This window comes from Nyctereutes procyonoides, unplaced genomic scaffold (assembly GCF_905146905.1).
Source record: "Nyctereutes procyonoides isolate TBG_1078 unplaced genomic scaffold, NYPRO_anot_genome, whole genome shotgun sequence".
Taxonomy (NCBI): domain Eukaryota; kingdom Metazoa; phylum Chordata; class Mammalia; order Carnivora; family Canidae; genus Nyctereutes; species Nyctereutes procyonoides.
The window spans coordinates 37,142,032-37,160,476 of record NW_026575131.1 but is presented as its reverse complement, the minus strand read 5'-3'; the positions used below and the strand labels follow the sequence as shown (position 1 = coordinate 37,160,476).

At 56.3% G+C, this 18,445-nt stretch overlaps 1 protein-coding gene across 5 annotated transcripts; it reads right to left on the bottom strand.

Moving 5' to 3' along the window:
• Positions 1 to 2,159: 2,159 nt before the first annotated feature.
• Positions 2,160 to 18,044, bottom strand: ITIH4 (inter-alpha-trypsin inhibitor heavy chain 4). Of its 5 annotated transcripts, none has more exons than XM_055344829.1 (24): positions 17,897 to 18,044; positions 16,366 to 16,526; positions 14,199 to 14,303; positions 13,914 to 14,076; positions 13,669 to 13,779; positions 13,232 to 13,345; positions 12,452 to 12,568; positions 12,027 to 12,195; positions 11,794 to 11,919; positions 11,428 to 11,609; positions 11,162 to 11,347; positions 8,987 to 9,126; positions 8,592 to 8,746; positions 8,047 to 8,073; positions 7,755 to 7,811; positions 7,544 to 7,597; positions 7,176 to 7,289; positions 6,532 to 6,678; positions 6,381 to 6,407; positions 6,175 to 6,291; positions 4,902 to 5,076; positions 2,739 to 2,893; positions 2,516 to 2,612; positions 2,160 to 2,354 (listed from the first exon to the last, which is right to left on the bottom strand). In XM_055344829.1, exons 1-24 carry the CDS (start codon positions 17,984 to 17,986, stop codon positions 2,285 to 2,287), a joined length of 2,859 nt encoding a protein of 952 aa, XP_055200804.1. In that variant the 5' UTR covers positions 17,987 to 18,044; the 3' UTR covers positions 2,160 to 2,284. The 5 variants fall into 5 exon arrangements, with proteins under 5 accessions (XP_055200804.1, XP_055200808.1, XP_055200806.1 ...); XM_055344833.1 differs by having other exon boundaries at positions 6,649 to 6,678; XM_055344831.1 differs by lacking the exon at positions 7,544 to 7,597.
• Between the last annotated feature and the right edge of the window lie 401 nt (positions 18,045 to 18,445).

Sequence of the window (18,445 nt, the reverse complement as noted above, 5' to 3'; positions counted from 1 at the left end):
ATCTTGCCAGATGGTGTAAAGACACCTCATCATTATGGTTTCTGGTCCCCCGAAGCATCTTTGCCTTGGCCCTCCAGCTTGCCGCCATGCCCAGTGAGTTGGGAGAAAGGCAGGAGGAGGGCCCCAGACAAAATTCTGCCCCTTTCCCCCAATACCAATGCATGGTTGTGTTAGGGAGGCCCTCCATGCAGGCAAAAACTGGGTGGGCCCTGTCCTCTCCCCAGTCCCACATCATCCTGGCTATGTCTGCCCCTGCTTGTAGCCTCTGATGCCTCCCCCAGCCTCCAGGCTCAAAGGCAGGCTCCATGGCAAGGGGTGCACAGCCCGGGCCGGCCTGGCCCTGCTTCACCACCTGCACCTCACGGCACAGCTTTCCCTCGCCTCTGAATTCAGGGCACCGTGCTCTGGCTCTAGGCCTGCTGTCCCTGCCCTCTGTTTCCACTGGGCTAACTTCTCCTCATTCTTCAAAATTCCACCCCAACCACACCACTTCCAGGTAGCCTTCCCTGACATTACCCAGGTCGGGCAAAATGTCCCAACCGCCCCCCTCCCCCGCCCCCCGTCTCTTCTTGGCATCAGGTTGTTCTCTGGGTGGAACAACCCAGGGTGTTCTCTGGGTGGCAGCTGTCCCAACAATAGGCACCGTGCTTCCCAGGGTACCCAGTGTACCTGCAGCACTCAGCCTAGGGCCTGGCCTAGGTGCTGGAAGGCACTCAGTGAACAAGACAGTGAAGGGCATGCAGCTACTGTCTTCACAGAGAACACCTGCCCTGCAAGTGCTGCTGGGCCAGATGGTGACCCATCACCCCTCTGCTACGGCTCCAATTCCACAGCCAGCTTGCAGGTCCCCGCAGGGGTGAATTTGGGGTAGGCACTCATCTCATCGCGCTATGTTAGAGCCAGACCCACGGCAAGTCTGACAGAGCCCACGAGGCTGCTCCCTTGCCTCACGGTGCTCAGGTCTGAGCCCCTCCCAGCAGCCTTCACAGGGGACTCAGCCTGTGACCCCCGCCTGCCGACCAGGCTTGATGGAGAGGGGCAGGGTGGCACAGTGGTCCCGTGTGTTTGGCAAACCTGCTGCTAGAGATCCCTCCCGCTGGCCTCTCCTCTGCCCCTTCTAGAAAGAGTCACTCTGCAAACATTCTGTAAAGCTCTGGAGCAGAGAAAGAATGTTTTTCTCTGGTGATCAAGTTTGCTCCATGAGAGCGAGCTGACGAGCTCATTTCTTGCCTTCTCCTGGCTGCCAGGATGTGGGGGACGCAGCTCTGTGCTGAGGCTCCTTGCCCTGCCTGGTGCCTCTGAGCTCAGTCTTCCCCTGCTTGCCTTTTCTCTTCGATCTCATTCTCTTGGTTTTTGCTTTGTTTTCTTTATGCTTTTTATTTGTAAGCCAAAGACATGTGTCATTTTTAAAATAGGTGTAGATTAACTATAAAGGTGTGTGTGTGTGTGTGTGTGTTTTTTAATATGCTTTGGCTATGCAGGAGTTGGCTGGAATCTTTGGGGTGCCTAAACCCAGGGCCCGGATGGGATGGGAGAGCAGACCCCTAGCAGCCCAGGATCTGGGAGTGCGTCCATGGGCTTAGAGGCTCCTGGGGACAGACGCTGGCTTCCTTCCTGGGCCCGGGGCCTCCCCTCTGTATCTTCTGTTTCAGTACTAGCCTCTTGACAAGGCAATGAGCAGACAGGCCTGGCCCTGAGTACAGGTGTGAGAATCAAACTGTGTCATGCAAATCCCATGGCCAAGGGGCCCAGGAGCTTGCTGAGAACCTCAGGGGAGTTGGCCTCTAAAGAATGTCTGCCCAGTTTGTGCCCACCTGAGGACATTTATTTCTAATAAGAACCTCTACCCAGTTCACGCTTCCTCTTTTTTTTTTTTTTTAAGTCAAAACTGGTTTTCATGGACTGAGTGACCATAAAGCACATGAAACCTTTGATGTTCTCCTGTCCTAGACCCACAGCTGGAGGCTGGAGCAACATTTTAAATAGGTGGTTTAATGTCTCTAAATTTTAAGTTTCTCTACTTGTAAAGACTGGACTGAAAGTTCTCCACAGGTCTTACTGGTCACAGGCCCTTGAGGGGGTCACGGTGGAAGATTCTAAGATTCTAATTCTAATGTGGGATTTAGCCAGATGCAACCAGAGATGCCCACTGCCTGGGATTACAGCACCTTTCTTTATTTGTAATGAGTTAAAATATTGTTCCCCGTCCCAGCCCAGGCCCCACTGGTGGCCCTCTGGTCATAGTCATGTGGCATGGGGGGTGGGCTTAACCCCTCCCACGTAACTACAGCTCCACAGACCAGCAGGAAATCTCTGTTCCTGGGGATCCTTCTTGGTAATCCAGCTTGACCAATCTGGGATGGATAGACAGACAAAAAGATAGGTGGTCAGCAAATCTCAGGTGTGATGGGAAGAGACAGAGACAGCTCAGGTTCGATACGGGGACCACAGAGAGTCTCAGGGTCCCCAGAGCCCAGCTCCCAGCCTCTCGGGCCCGACCCCTGGCCAGGCTCACCTGGTGGCAGAGTAATCACGGCCCTGAACCCTCAGTGTTCGCTTGCTGTCATCGGCCTCTGTTGGGGGCCCCCAGAGCACGTCCTGGTAAAACTGGCCTGAGAGACAAGGGCTGGTCAGCAAGGAATAAAGACAGAGGGAGCCTGGGAGACAGAGGTGAAGGGCGCCGCCTGTTCGCCGGCAGAGGTGGCCTCTGAGGATGCCCAGAGCCCCGGGCAGCATACCAAGGGTCCCATTGACGTGGCTGGAGAAGCGGTCGGTGTCCCGCAGAAGGAGCCGGAGCCCCTCTCCAGGGCCGTCCCAGGGTAGCAGACCAACGGTCACTTTGTCTGCGCTGCTGAGCAGCAGGAGCCCCGTCTTGTCCATGGTCATATTGAGGCTGCGGGGAAACCGAGTGTCCTGTGCAGTCTGGGTGGGAGCGGGGAGGGGGGCTGCCCTCTGGGCTCGGGCCTTCCTGCTGCGGCCTCAGGCCCGATCCCCTCATTGGGAAACTGGGATGACGACGTTAACTTAGTGAGATCTGGCGCATTCCTTGTAAAATGAGACAGTGCTTCCTTTCCCTCCCTGGTCTTCTTAGATTTGGTTTCTCCATAAATTCCTCTTATATGATTTAGGCAGTTCTCTGACACATTTACTCTGTCCCTTTTGTGTTTATGGCCAGTGCCGCTTTCTTCTGATGATTATTGTTATTTACATCTAGAAGAGCAAGTCCCTTTTCATTCTATCCTGTCCTTTTTAACTTAAGATAATCTTTGAAATTCTTACCTTTTTGGTTTTCTTAGGAATGTCAGGCTCTTTTAAGCATGTTGAATAGACCCCTGCTGTTACTCTGAGTTTTTTTTTAAAGATTTCATTTATTTATTTGAGAGAGAGAGAGAGAGAGAGAGAGAGAGAGCCAGCACAAGCAGGGGGAAGGGCAGAGGAAGAGGGAGAAGCAGACTCCCCACTAGGCAGGGTGCCTGATGTGGGACTTGATCCCAGGACCCTGGGATCATGACCGGAGCTGAAGGGAGACCCTCAACCGACTGAGCCACCCAGACACCCCTACACTGAGTTTATTCTCAATGGAATTGCTCTAAACTTGCACTGTCTTGATTTAATGTACAAGACGTGGTCTGTTTTCCCTTATGTGTATCTTCCATAGCTCATGAAAATATTCGGACTTTCTCTTGCTGCAAGTGATAGGAATTCTTTATTCTACCTTCGATTTTTTTTTAAAGATCTTATTTATTTGTTAGTGAGAGACACAGAAAGAGAGAAAGGCAGAGACACAGGCAGAGGGAGAAGCAGGCTCCATGCAGGGAGCCCGATGCGGGACTCGATCCCGGATTTCGGATCACACCCCAGGCCAAGGTAGATGCTCAACCACTGAGCCACCCAGGTGTCCCTTTATTCTATTTTGTAGTGTTCATGTCCGGGGCACAGAAAGACTGTCATTCTTTGTGCATTTATCAGATAATATTAAACTTTAAGCACTCTTATGAAACTGGGCGATTTTCAGGTTAAGCCCTTGGATTTTTCCAGGCATGCACTCATTTCTCAAGTGGCAACCCATCTCTGGAGGGCAGAGGACAAGGCTCTCTGTATTCGGTGCAGGCCATGGGACTGCAGGGTACTGCTCAAAGAGGGACAGGGTCCTCAGCCCCACTCCCAGGCCTCTTGTGACCTCCAAAGCTGGACAGTTGCCTCTGGAAGGCCCTATGGTGGGGCAGCCCCACCCAGAAAAGGTCACAGTCCTCCTGCATTATCCACCAGCTGCCCAGTATTTGATGCCAGATGGACTTGTCGTCCCTCATCAGGGCTCCAGGAGTATGCTAAGGATGACATTCATAACCTTCCGCAGGGGGCAGTGCTCTCCAGCTTCTCATTATTGTCATTACTTCACCACATTGACAGCATTGCCCTCCACCATGCCCAGTGGGTAGCACGCTGTCTAATGGGCAAAGTACACCCAGACCGCATCCTCTCATTGGATCTTCTGCTCAGCCCTCTGACTCAGAGCCAGGTGATTATTTCAGGTGATAAGTGAGGAAATAGGCTCAGAGGGGCTAAGCAGCCTGCCCAGGGTCACACAGGATTAATGGGAGAGCTAGCTCTAAACCACGCTGTGCCCCACGTGGGACAGTGACCTAGGTTAGGTATGAGGGCAGCCAGGTCCTAGCATAACGGCTCAGTACCCTTCCGAGCAGGAGGGTATGGTGCAGGGCTCTCTGCATCTCTGCTCCTACTGCAGGCGCAGCCCACTGCAGAAAACTCCTGCCCAGCCACTTCATTCCCAGGTCCGTGGGCTCAGGTCACCTGTCTGCACTGTCACCAGCTAACTGATGTGGCCAGAGAGGTACCCAGCCTGCGGTGGGGGACTCAAGGGGCCCCAGACAGGGGCATACCCAGGCATCATGGAGAACAGCATTTCCTTCCACTTGTAGGCAGAGTTTCTTCGGTTCTGAGTCACTACCACGTGCTCAGGGGAGGCGCGGACCTGCAGCTGGAGGTTCTTGAGGGTCACCTCGATCCATGAGAACTGGGCCTTCTCTGTCTCATACTGGCCGGTCACCTCAATCCCTGAGCAGGCCCGGAGCAGAGAGGTCAAAGCCGTGGCCCCAGCTGGGCACTGGCCTGAACCGAGATCCGCTCAGACCCCTTCTCACCAGCTGACCTCTTCGGTTCCCTTTCCCCAACACTCCCTCACACTGGGAGCTGGCTCCCACGACCTCTCCCCTCCTCCCTTGGTTTCAGATGGCTGTGGAAGCACCCCCGAATCCTCAGTGATGACCACCTTCGGACGAGCCCTCTGAAAAGGGAGATCGTGTCTGAAATCGACGAACGTGCGTAAAGCCTCTGGTGTGCTTGGCCTGATGAGGTGCTACAGCCAAGACCAAGATGAAGAGGGGTGATATCCCCCCTCCTCTGTGAGCAAACAGACTATGGGCTGGGCGGGATGAGTGACAGACTGTGGGGACCTGGGAGCAGCGAGGGAGCCATAGATGCTCATTGATTCTGGCTGGCTCTGCAGGTGTGTGTGAGCATCCCTGAGCGCTGTGCCTCCTTGCATCTGACCTGACGCTCAGTTCAACCAGTAAGACCTTTCTAGGGGCCGGGGGTGCAGGCTTGGCCAGCACACACCTACCTCCTCACCATTTGCCGCCTCCACACCCTCCTCCAGCACCTTCTAGGGCTCTACTTCTGCCTTCCCCTCCTCCACCCAGTGGGTCCCTACTTGTCTGCCAAGGCCCAATCATTCCTATATGACCCAGTGCAGCCCCTCCTGTCCCCCAGACAGCTCTTGTCTCCTCCTCTGGGTTTGCTTCCATGTCGCTCTAGGCACTGACTATAAACCACTGAGCTCGCCTATGCCCAAGTCTGTCTCCCCACTCCCAAAGTATGGCAGTGCTGGGGGCAAGTCCACGTCTGGTCACCTCAGAGTGCCCAGGCTACCCAGCCCTGCAGACGTGTCATGCTCAGGGAGGAGTCTGCAGGGTGGATGTATGAGTGCCAGTGTCGGTGCTCAGGGGAGTGGCCATGTCAGGATCTGGGACAGGCCTGCACAGGGCAAGGTGTGTCTCCATGGGCAGATGTCCCATCATTGTCTCTAGGGTAGTAAGTTGGGCGTGAGTGGTGTCTGGGACTCTCTGGGGGAATGACCGGACATGCACCTCTCACCTTGGTCAGGGTCTGAGAGCAGCTTCATTGGCCCCTGAGAGTGCTTGATGTCCACACAGAGGCGGTTCACACTCTGTCCAGGCAGCATCAGAATGACTGGAGGCGCCTGGATGAGGGCTGGGACAACAGGTGTGCTTCCTAAGGCAGGTAGGTTGGGCTAGGAGGCAAGGACAAGGAGGGGGCGTTGAGGGAAGCTGGCAACTTACCTGGAGATGAGGTTGCCTTGGCTCGTTCTGAAAGAAGAAGAAGTCGAGGTTAAGGGAGCCCCTTCCCCGGGGTGGGGGGGGGGATGCTGAAAGATAGAGACCCGGATGCGTGTGGCCAGGGTTCTCTCAACTTCAACACTGGGAAACCCACGTGACAAGTCTGTAGAGTTCCCCGAAGCTTTCTTCTCCCAGAGTCGCCCTGTTACAGGGTCAGAAGCTACTGCAGGAGCTCTGGCTGGGGCGACATCTCTGGCTCTTAAATCCTCACCTTGAAGCACTTCACCAGGAATGGAGGGGGCTGGTGGCACCAAAGCAGGCATTAGTGCAGGGACAGCCAGAAACAGAAAGGAAGGGGACAATGAGGATTGAGAGCAATGAGCACGCCACCCACCCAGCCCCGCAACCCCTGCCACACTAGAAGAGTCTCTGTAATGAGATTTGCAAACAGAAGCACATGCTATAAGGGAAGATGGAGGGGACACAGGGTCTTGCCTTGCTCTGCACTGTTTCTGAGTCCAGATTTGGAAATCAGAAACAGCTCAAGGGTTCACGGTTAGCTTTGGAAATGGAGGAAGCCTTCCCTTTCTAGAAGGTTCCATCCTGAGCCAGCCTCCAGAGTGTAATAAATCCAATTCAGTGAAAATAAAGGCACGATATGTCATGTCAGGCCCCACAGCGACTCTCCCTGGTTTGTGTCCAGCTCTGTGCTTTGTGCTTTACGTCTCCAACTCTATGGCCCTGTTAAATGATCATCTTGAGGAAAGTAGACCCTCAGAGGGTCAGAAAGCGGCTTACCCAACATCATGTCTGGTTCCCGAGGCGTAAGGTAGAGTGGATAAAGAGGAGCATTAGGAGGTCCTCGGAGTCCGTCTCTCCATGGGTCACTGGGTATCCTCCTGGAAGGTCCAGCTTTGGAAAAGTTGATACATGCAGTCTTCTCTCAAGTAGTGTCATGGGTCCCCAAAACCGGGGCTCTGGGGCCCAGTCCAGGAGAGGGATGTAGAGAGGGCACATGGCTCCCCTCCCTACACTCATCATTCTGGGAGCCTTTCCCTCCATGGCCAGGAAAAATTCAAAGTGGGAACAATGGACCCTTCTTGAATTCCCGCACCCCCTGCCACTGGGACATAAGCCCCCGCCCTCCAGCCCCCAAGTCAAAGTACCTTGTCCTCTATAGCCTCTTCTTTCAGTGAGGACAGAGTCTGCATAGATGCCTCCTAATCAGATATAACTAGACTTGAGTCCCAGCCCTGCCAACCAGCCTAGAGAACCAGGCAAATCACTCTCCCAACATTCAGGGCAGAGTCTTGTATGTGACTGGGGTCAAGGTCCTGTCAATCTACCCCCACCCCCATCCCTTTCCTCCTTTGTCACCTGTTTTTCTGTGCATCGTGTCTCCCACAGGAGGAAATCTAGAGAAAGAATGATGACCTGGAAATCAGAGGAATGCGGATTTGTTTCTTGGATATACCTTTCTGGGATCCCCAGCTGAACAGGGATTGTGTTCCTAAGCACCCAGGACAGGACCTGAGTGTAGACGATGCCCCCTCCTGGCAGCAGGGCTGGGCTGGAGAGGCCCTGGCCAGCAACTTCAGGGGCCGGTGCCTTAGGCCCTGTGTCAGCCAACCATCCCCCAGCCCAGCCTTTGAGGGAATTAGGCTCTTACTGGTATGAAAGTTCTTGTGTTTGTTTCCTGGATAAAGCAAAAAGAAAGAAAAGCAAATACACTGTTGGAGTGATTTCAATAAATGTAAAGTACTTCTGTTTAACCTTGCTTCTCAGCCCCAGCACTGACTAGGTGCGGTGAACTCAGGTCAGGAGCCCTGGTCTCAGCTTCCTCATCAGTGAAATGGGATGAGTGTCCTGGTGCTCCTGGGAGATTAGGGTCCGAGTCTAGGTTGGGATATGGCCAGGGAAGGAGGCGAGGCTCTGGAGAACACTGGATCAAAACTGGGTTGCCGGGATGCCTGGGTGCCTCAGTGGTTGAGCATCTGCCTTTGGCTCAGGGTGTGCTCCCGAAATCCTGGGATCGAGTCCCACATTGGGTTCCTTGCATGGAGCCTGCTTCTCCTCCCTCTACCTCTGCCTCTCTCTCTCTCTCTCCTGCCTCTCTCTGTGCCTCAAATGAATAAACAAAATCTAAAAAAAAAACAAAAACAAAAAAAACAATTGGTTTTCCCAAGAGGTTGGGGTCCTACTCTTAATACCTACTTGTTTCCACAGGCTTCTCAGCAACTTCAGACCGTTGTTCACCTTCAGGTTTGGTGACCACCATGGATGTGAGGGGAGTGACAAAACTGTAGCTGAGTGACAAGTTCAGAGCTCGTGTCTCAAGGGCCTGCTTCTCAGCACCGGATGCTGAAACCCTGTAGGTTGAAGGCATCAGAGGCTCAGCAGGTCCTCCCTGGATGCCTAGTCAGGTCCTCCCTCCCTTCCAGAACCTTCTGGAAGGTTCCCACTGGGAAAGTCTGAACCTCACACATGTTGCCTGGGAGATACCCCATGCCAGCTGCCCCCACCGCCGCCCCCTCCCCAGGAAAGCTTGGGAAGGTGCTCAGGCTGTGTGTGGCTGCCCTGGCAGGCCCTCGAGGGTGTGGGCTACCCACATTTGCTCTAGCAGTTGCTGGATGGTCAGGTATGCCCAGAGTCTCTCCATGAAGCTGTGGAAGATGTACTTGGGGCTCTGGAACTCCTTCTCCTGCTCTGCAACACTGGACTCCGTTTGGAAGGTGATGTTCTGCATATGCTGAAAAGAGGGGCCCAGCCCGGGCAGGAGTAGTGAGGACCTGCCATTCCCGAGCGCTCCCACAGAAACTTGCTTGGACTGGGACAGCTTCCATGCGCTGGTTGCGAGGACCGCATTTCCTTGGAGTAGGCTGGGGCTGGGGGGGGGGGGGGAGTCTGGGGCATGAGAGGCTCAGCCACAGAGCCCCCCAAGATGGGAAGAATGTGGGATAAAAGGCAGCAAACTCTCCAAGGGCAACATGGCAGTCACAGCCGGGAGCTCAGGGCAGACTGGCCTTTCCAGAGAAAGGGAAATAAGAATGGGATCTGACCCCCTGGCCAGTGTAGAAACAGCAGGAAGGAAGTGCAAGTGCAGTATGGAGGCAGAAAGGGGGCCCAGATGCATTCCATGCTCATCCCAAAAACAGACACCCTGGGGACAAAGAGGGAAGAGCCTCCTCCTGCAGTCAGCGGCGGAGTTAGAAGAGAACGCAGGTATCAACGGCCCTGATAGGGCTTGAGGCCCCACCCGCCCCAACCAGCTGCCCCCTGCCCAAGCCGGTGCCCTCTGCTGGGGCTGGGCTCTGTGGGATGGTGCCAAGCTCTGGGGGGACTGCTGCTTCCTTCCCCAGGGAGGCGCCTTCTGGTCTTGGGCTGCCCAGCCCGCAGTCTGGGAAGTGGGGTCTGGGGACAGAGGAACCCTGCCCTCTCTCACCACCGCTCCCCAGAGCAGCCGAAGACCTTATTATGGATCAGATCCCACTACCCCTGCTGGAGCCACCTCCTCTGTCTCACCCAGAGCCTGGTCTCCCAAAACTGACACATGCAGGCCACCTGCACGAATTTTGCCCTGTCAACACATGCAGCGATTTGACGGTTTTCCTTAAACGAACTTTAAATAGATGAATACGATTTACCTGGCCTTGTCCCGAGCAATCATACCTGTAAAATCTTAGGTCTGGTGTTCAAGTTCTATTTTTCAGGAGACATATTAAAATAAATACGCAACTACTAAAACAAAGACGTCTGTGTAAACCACCTGAGTCACCTTGAGTTCTGCACTTGGGGAACCCCTGGCCTTCAGGTTCATATTAGCAGCTAACGTGAATGGAGTGTTTACATGGGGCCAGACGTTAATCCCCACAGCAGCCTTACAAGGTGGGTAGGGTGACCTATTCTGATGTTTACACAAGAGGAGATTGAGGCACAGGGAGGTTAAGTGATCTGCCCCAGGCCTCACCTCTGGGAGGTAGCGGCTAGGCCTGAATCCAGTAGGCTGGCCACACGGCTTGCTACTTCCTCTGAGGTGGGGCCCCGCGCCCCCCAGGCCCCTCAGACTCACCCACCCGCTGTTCTTCCCACACACACTGCCTGCTGGCCGTGCAAGCCCAGAACGTTCCTCTGTCACCCCACCATCTGGCCTCTATCACCTCCTCATCATCCTTCGATCTCAGCTGGGCCTCCTCCAGGTAGCCCTCCCCGATTCCCAGACCAGGTCTGGGTTCCCAGGGCTGCCCCCCAAGTCCCCAGGCTTATCAGTCACGGCCATCGCAGCCTGCAGCTCCTTGTTCGTGTGATGATTTACCCGCACCGTCTCTCCTGTGAGGATCGTACCCCAGGGCCTAGAGAAGGACCTGGCACCGAGCAGGTGCTGTTTCTGTCTGTGCAATGAGAGGGCCTCCTGTGGCACAGAGGCAAGGAGGGCTGAGCAGGGACGGCGCATCACCCGGGGAGCCAGGCTCCTGCCCCCGCTGCGGGGGGCCCAAGGCAAGTTGCCTGCCCTGCCTGGGTCTCAGCCCACTCATCTGTGAAACGGGAACAGGCCTCCCTGCCCAACCACAGCCTCGGAGGGCCAGTGTGAGGACAGGAGGGAGTGCCAGGCACTAGTGTCCTCAGGCCCAGTAACAGTGCAGACTGACGACTGTCATCTCTAAGTGGCAGGGAGCACTGTGACTTGCATGAGGTCAACTGGAGCCCTGCAGGGCTGCGCTCTAGACCCAGCCCTCGGCCCGCCGGCCCCGGCTACCCTTCCCTTGCAGGATGGCGGCCACCCTCACCAGCTGCCCTCTGACTTTGGCTGAGAGCACATCAGGGCTCTGGTCCCGGAGCTTCCCGACCACGACGATCTCAGAGCCTTTGAAGAGGAGCCGGAAATTGTCCTGTGAGACCTTGTCCACAGCATTGTCTGGGTACTCAAAGTTCACCGCTGTCAGCAATGGGTTGGCCACTTCCTGGTAGAAGTCCTGCAAGGTTGGGGGTGTCAGGAGCGCCGGGCGGGGTCTGCCCTCCTCACCCATGCAGCCCGCCAGGGGTGCTCTGGCACCTGGAGCTGCAGGGCAGAGTCCGAGTCCTCATAGATACGCCGAGCCAGGCCACCGTTGTCCAGTGCCAGCTTTTCCAGGAAGACATAGCTGACATCGAAGCCAAAGCCCAGGCAGAAAAGGCTGTACTGACCATCTATAGCTTTCTGCACGTTCTTCTGGATCCTTGCAGGGCTGGTCTCCCCTGGACCCAGCAGTGTGGGAAGGGGAAGTGAGAAAACAGTGATTTGTTCAATGACATTTCTGGAATCTCACAGCCAGAGGGGCCTCAGATAACCACCCCCACCTCAGGTCCCATGCAAGCTGGGCGAGAACCCCAGCGACCCACCCCGGGCGGTGTGCTCCGGGGTTGCTAGCAGTGTCCTCACCCACGGTGGGGTCACCATCGGTGAGCAGGATAATAAGGGAGACACTCCCATCTGACAGTAGCTCCTTCTGGTTGGCACTCTGCAGCAGCCGCACGGCCGTCAGCATTGCATTGTTGATGTTGGTCCCTGGGGGGGTGGGGGCACATATTCTCAGGGTGGCTTCCAGCCCAGCTCCCCAGGCTGGGCTCACTGCCCCGGAAGCACCCATGCTGCAGGACTACGGAGGTGCTGACCTCCTTGGGCCTCGATGTTGGCAGCATATCTCTTGGCCTGGCCCACGTTCTCAGGCGAGGCTGGCACCAGCAGTGGCTTCCAGTGAGTCACATCCCCACTGAAGCTGATGAGATTGAACTGGTCGTTGGGCTTGAGGTCATCCAGGATCTTGATTAAGGCTTCTCGGGTCTGGATAGGAGGGTGGGAGACAGAGTGGGTGTGTGAGTAGGGCCTCCCTGGGGCTCCTGGGACTTGGGCTGGCATTCCCGGGCTCCCATGGTCCCTGCTCGGGGGGCAAGCCCTGCCCACACTCTGACCAATCTCACTCTCTGAGTGCCCCCTCCCCAGGAAGATGGGGGAGGGAGAGTCTGCCTACTGGACCAGAGCCAAGGGTGCGAGGCATGTGCGAGTTCCCAGGGCCATGCCCTTGGCTAGTGGGACTCACCTGCTGGATCTTCCTGCCACTCATGGAGCCGCTTTTGTCAATGACAAAGATCACATTCTTGGGTATTGTGGGCAGGCCCTCGGGAGCAAAGTAGTGCACAAAGTAGCCATTCTCGATCTGTGATCAGAGTGAAATAAACCCAGGTAGTAAGAGGGGCAGCCCTGCCCTGCCCCAGACCAGCCTTCTCACCCTAATCCTTGGATTCCTCTCTTCACGCAGCCCCCTTTGACTCTGACCCACTGTTGACCTCCCCAAATCCTCACCATCTTCTACAGCTCAGTCCATCCCCTCTCTTGCCTTCCCTGCTCATGTATGGCCCACTAGAACTTTACTCCACTTTACCCCTATTTGTTTTAGCATTTGAGGCAACTTACCCTAAAAAGTTCAGATGTAATAAACCTGAGATCCACCAAAAGAATAAAAACTTTAAAAACAAGGTCCATCAAAAGTGTAAAGGTAAAGCCTAATGATGCCAGAAACTTATGTGAAAGAAGCTACTGCCATTGAGCGTAAAACTGAACTATGAGCCTCCTGGCAGCCAAGACAATAAGGGAAATTGTGCAGGCATCTCTTTGGCAGAGGTGAAACTTCTGTGCCTCCAAAAAAAAATTGATTCAGGACCACTTAACAAAATTACTTGTTTTCAGTCTATGATGCTACTGGTTCACACTGATACATAGGGGCAGTTATTTTGCCTTTCCTTCTAGAACATGCAACGTCAGGCCTTTGAGCACGGATGGATTTTCTGGTTGCCCTACTCTCGCCTTAGAGCCCACACACCTGAATGGAGCCTCCAGAGAGGGTCCGGTTCACGTCATAGCGGACAATGAAGTTGCCACCCAGGACTTTGTCCAGCTGTCCCGCTGTCTTTTGCGGCTTGAATTGGATGTGAGCCTGGGGAGGGATGGGCCAGAGTTGGGAGGAGCCCCATGGTCATCCTCATCCCCATCTGGGCTCAAGATGTGCAGGATCCAGCTGGCTGCCCTCCCCACCCTGGGGCCCTCCCTCAGGCTCCTGCCTTCTGTCCATCTCAGGCTTCACACCAGCACCCACCAGGCCTCATCCTCCAGCTCTGCCAAGTGGCAGCACGGACACAGCCCTCCAAAGTCCCTCCAGCTCAGACATTCTGCTCACTGTCCCACTCTCTGGACAGACTCCTAAGGCTGGCCCGACAACAGGCTTCTCGGGACCACTGCCCGCCGACGGTGGCAGCCTACCTTGGTCTTGTTCTGCGAGATGGTGAGGGCATTCGCCAGTTCGCTGGTCATGAAGGTGCTCTCGGTCTCCAGGAAGCTGATGCCCTGAGGCTCGAAGATGTGAATGTCCATCTGGAGGCAAGAAGGGAGGCGCTGGGTCGGCTGGGAGCTGGGGCTGTGGGCCTCACAGGAGGCAGAGGGGGAAGGAGGGGCTGCTCCCAGCAGAGCAGGTGTCTTCCTGGAGGCCTTCCAGGAGGAGGCAGTACCTGCAGGTGCTTGACCAGCTGCTGGGGCTGGACTTTCAGCAGCAGCTCATACACTCCCAATTGCCGCTTGAGCAGCTCTTCATACACCAGCTCGAAGGTGACCTTGGCAGCTGGAGCCACGTTGACCGACACCTGGAACTGCTCCGTCTTTCTTCCAGTGGCCCTGGGGGAGGGGAGCATCAGGTCTGTCCCTCCAGGCCAGGCAGGGCATGGCCGCTGGAGGCTGAAGGCAGGGCAGCCTCCACCCCCGCAGTGGGGCTCCCTCCCACCCCCTCCGTGGCTCACTTGACAAGGCCAGCACTCTCTCCCCTGGCCACAGCTGCACTGTACTGCTCCTGGGCCGCAGCCTTCTCCTTGATGTTCCCTGGGTAGGTCACACCTTCGATGATCCTGGGGCAGGAGGGCGGCAGTTGTGGAGGGTCTGATGGGGGCAGCCCACTCCAATCCCATCCCCTCCACGGAGCCTCTCCGGACTCGCTGCGCCTCTCAACAGACTAACTCCTGTCTTTGCCGGAGCCCGTCCCTGGAAGGTACTTACTGTAGGCCAGGCTCCGTGCAGGGCCCCGGCTGAAGGCTGGTGGGCCTCTGCAAGCTATGCCAGGCTTCCCCTACCCTGAGGCGTGCGCAGGCTGGTAGACACCCACTCACTGAACAGACGGGGGAGGAAGGCCGCAGAGGACACAGGACGGGGTAAGCCCTGGCCTCCGCCCCGGCGGTCGGGCCCCACACTCCAGCTTGCCCGCTCCGTCAGCTCGCTCCCAGAGGAACGGGTCAGTCACCAGCAAGCGCTTGCCGGGGCGACGTGCGCCCAGCCTTGTGTGCAGCTGTGTGGGGCAGGTGGAGGAGCAGGGGTGGTGGGGTGCTGGGCTCCCAGGCCAGCAGGAAACTCGGGTCTGAAAGGCTTGGATCCCTCTCCCCTGCAGCTGCCCCCTCTTCCCGCCGGCACGGCCAGGGCACTCTGCACAGAGCTTGGCCTCTGGAGGAATAGGCTTTGGACAACTGGTGGACGGGTCTCCCGGGCTGTAGACACAATCCTAATGGCTGTTCTTTGGGGTTAGAAAGAACTGCCGGGGCTTTTCCTCTGGAAGGAAAAGAACTGCTCCAGATCCTCCTTGTGAGGTGAGTAGGGATGTCAGCGAGCATACACGCCTGTCCCACTGGAAGTGGCATGAACGAGTGAGAGTGAGCAGGGGTGGGCAGGGAGGTGCAGCCAAGGCATTAGGACCCAGTGTCTCTCCTCCTCACCTTCCTGACCTTCCTGGTTATAATTGAACTGTGGGCCAGAGATGGGGCTCCTCCTCCCAGACGCCCAGCTGGGGCACCCTGCCAGGTCAGAGAGCAGAGCACCCTGCCTCCACTTCCTTATCTCCCTCAACAACACCATCTGGACCCAGAGAGGGGTGCTGGCCCTGGGCTCTCAGCACATGCATTGTGCCCGGAACCTGGCCACCTACTGGCCTTGGCACCCATGTGGGAGGCTGGGTATACCCTGCAGTGCTCACACTGCAAGTTGGGCAGCACAGGCCCTGGCTGCAGGGTGAGGAGAAGCAGGGTATGCTGAAGGGGGTGGTAGGGAGTGAGGAAGGAGCCAACCACAAGGACCCAGGCCCCTCTGCACTTTTTCAGAGGTCTCAGGGTAGTTTAGGGACCCCAGCTGAGAGAAGCTTGCTTTCTGACCCTCTAATGAGTTGCTGGGATCAGTGTCTCTCTGGCCTGCCCTCTATCACCACCTCTCCTGTGGGGCCAGGGACAGATGGAGAGGATTTTCATGCATCTGGCAAACATTGCAAAACAGCCCAGGAAGGATGGGGGAGGACAAGGTGAGGATCAGCAGTGAGCCACAGAGTCAAACAGAAATCCCAGGGGCCTCCCAGTGCAGCCTCTGACCCAGAGCAGAAACACCCTCTGCAGCATCCCAGGTAAGAGGGAGGGAACTAGCCTGGCTTAGAACTTCCCGTGACAAGGAGATCCCCCTCCTTGAGGCATTGCTCCATTGTGGGGCAGCCCGGGAGTCAGGAAGGCTTCTGTATTCTGAGCTGGCTCTGCCTTTGTGACTCCCTCCTGCCTGCGTCTGGCCTCAGGATGCCCCAGCACTATACTCTTCAGAGGCAAAGATACCAAGATGCTGTGCTTCTCCATCTGTCAACCGGGCAGCATTTGGTGACGGTGGATAGAGGGATGGATGGCAGGAGGGATGAATGGAAGGAGGGAGGGAGGGATGAAGGGAAGGGTAGAGGGGTGGGACATCTCTGAGAACACATGAAGTTCATGGGTGAAGCCTCTGGTTCCTTGTACCGTCTACAGGCACAGCACACACACCTAAGGCATCCATCCCTGCACACTTTACAACAGGAAGAGGGCTCCTCTTCCTGGCAGGATGTCTCCAGGGAGGATGGTGCCATGGTGCTGGGCTGGAGGAGGGCAACAGGAGAGAAGGCAGGAAGGCACCTACATGGAGAAGTTGGTGATGAAGGCTCTCTTGGGCAGCTCCACCTGGAAGGTGGCCTCCTGCACAGTTTCGGCCCTGTTGACCACCCTGCTGGTGACGACCGTGTGGGCAAATCTGGACGAGACCTTGGAGTCCACGGTGAAGCTGTAGATGCTGATGTCATTCTGGACCCGTGAAGGGGGAGGGGATGGGGTTGTTTCAATGCCACCTCAGTGTGAGACGGCGCACTTTCAGAGGGGGCCCTGCCCTTGGCCCCTGACCCCAACTGAACCAATGACCAGGCCAAACCCAGTGAGGTGTTTCACATGTGAACACTCGTCTCACAGCAGAGGGCGCTGTGAGTGCTGCTTGCCCCCTTCGGGGGCCAGGCCGTGGCTCTGCAGCCTGAGCCCTGTGTCTGCGAGGTGACTCTCACCTTCTCCTCAGGCGGGGGGCCCTGAGGGGTCAGACAGCTTCACATTTGATCTTAGCTCTGCCCCGTGCAAGAGGAGTGAACGTGTTCTGTGATTTCTGGTGACCTTGGCCTCCATGGAAACTGGGACTTGCCCCTCTCCCACCAGGTGCTTCCAGGAACTGTGAAACTTGTAGGCAACGAGGCCCCGTCTCATAACTGCCTTCCTCTTTGCCCCCCTTGGCCCCACAGCCGTGGCCCCTCCCCGGCCCCATGCCCTCTTCCTGTAGGCCATGCGGTCCCCCCAGGAAGGGGGGACGTGTGCCCCCAGGCAGCCTTGCACACCTGCTCCCTGCACATGGTATGTCCAGCTGCACACGCAGCTTAGCACCAAGGCATGGGAAGGGCCGGGTGACCTGTGGCCTGTCTCTGCTTGGTGGCAGGCACTGTATTAAGTTCTCTCTAAATATTACAGGTTTGCTCTTCACAAAAAAGCTCTTCAGAGCTTTTTACCATTTTACAGATGAGGAAGCAGACACAGAGAGTGTAAATAACTCCCCAGAGGCCATTCGGCCAGGAGAGGTAGAGCTGGCCTCATGAAGCCCATTCTCACCCACCCCACCCACCACCAGCTCCCAGCAGCAACTGGCTGAGCTGCACTCCCAACCCCCAATGCCCCCACCCTGTAAAATGAAAATAAGGTGGGATCCCTGGGTGGCTCAGCGGTTTAGCGCCGCCTTCAGCCCAGGGTGTGATCCTGGAGACCAGGGATCGAGTCCCACATCGGACTCCCTGCATGGAGCCTGCTTCTCCCTCTGCCTGTGTCTCCTGTGTCTCTGCCTCTCTCTCTCTCTCTCTCTCTCTCTCTCTCTCTCTCTCTCTGTGTGTGTGTGTGTGTGTGTGTCTCTCATGAATGAATAAATAAAATCTTTAAAAAAAAAAAAAAAGAAAGAAGGTCTCCCTTCTATCAAGTGGGAGAGTAGCCATACAGCCCCAGGCTAGGGCCCGGTGGACGGTCAGCACTGCTTCTTTGCACACACACTGATCCATGCTCATTTGTCTGCACATACTTGCACACACAGAGAACCTTCTTGTGAATCAGCTCACACCACTCCCACTCAGGCACCCGTGGACACCCGTTACCTTTTGGGCAGTGGTCGCATGGAGGACAGCCAGCAGCGAGAGCAGGACCAGCGTGACGCCACAGGTGCAGCCAGGGCCCGAAGCCTTCATCTTGGCCCCAGGGGCTAGCAGGTTGCTTCTGAACTTCAGAGGAAGTGGGGAATGAATTAGTACATGCTTGCTGTCCCACCCCTCTGGGGGCGGTTTCTGGGAAATCGGGATCTCCAAGCCAAAAACTGCAGTGGCCTCAGATAAGCAAACTGTGAATGTCCCATGGACCTTGGCTGGGGACAGGAACATGTACTCAGTCAGGCTCAGATGGGAATTGGGCATGGCACCCTTTCTGAAAGGTCCAGAATCATCCCAGGCTGCTACCACCCCTCATACCAGCCATTCCACCAGCAGGCTCCCTGGGTCTGGGAGCCACAAGAGCGAAGCAGCCTGGCCCAGCCTGGGAGAGACAGGGATGGCTCAAAACGGGGCAGTGGGTTAGGGGGTAGGGGGTAGGCTAGGCAGTGGCTTCTAGGAGGAAGGTGGCCTGGATGCCAGCCTAGTGTGGCTGGGCGGTGG

What these genes read in the sequence shown, in the direction of transcription:
- ITIH4 (XM_055344829.1), bottom strand. Translation starts at nt 17,986, where the DNA reads ATGAAGGCTTCGGGCCCTGGCTGCACCTGTGGCGTCACGCTGGTCCTG. An exon ending in ACACAAGAACTTTCATACCA is followed by an intron (nt 7,812 to 8,046) that starts GTAAGAGCCTAA and finishes TCTGATTTCCAG; the next exon opens with GTCATCATTCTTTCTCTAGA. An exon ending in GGAACCAGACATGATGTTGG is followed by an intron (nt 6,679 to 7,175) that starts GTAAGCCGCTTT and finishes TGGTGCCACCAG; the next exon opens with CCCCCTCCATTCCTGGTGAA.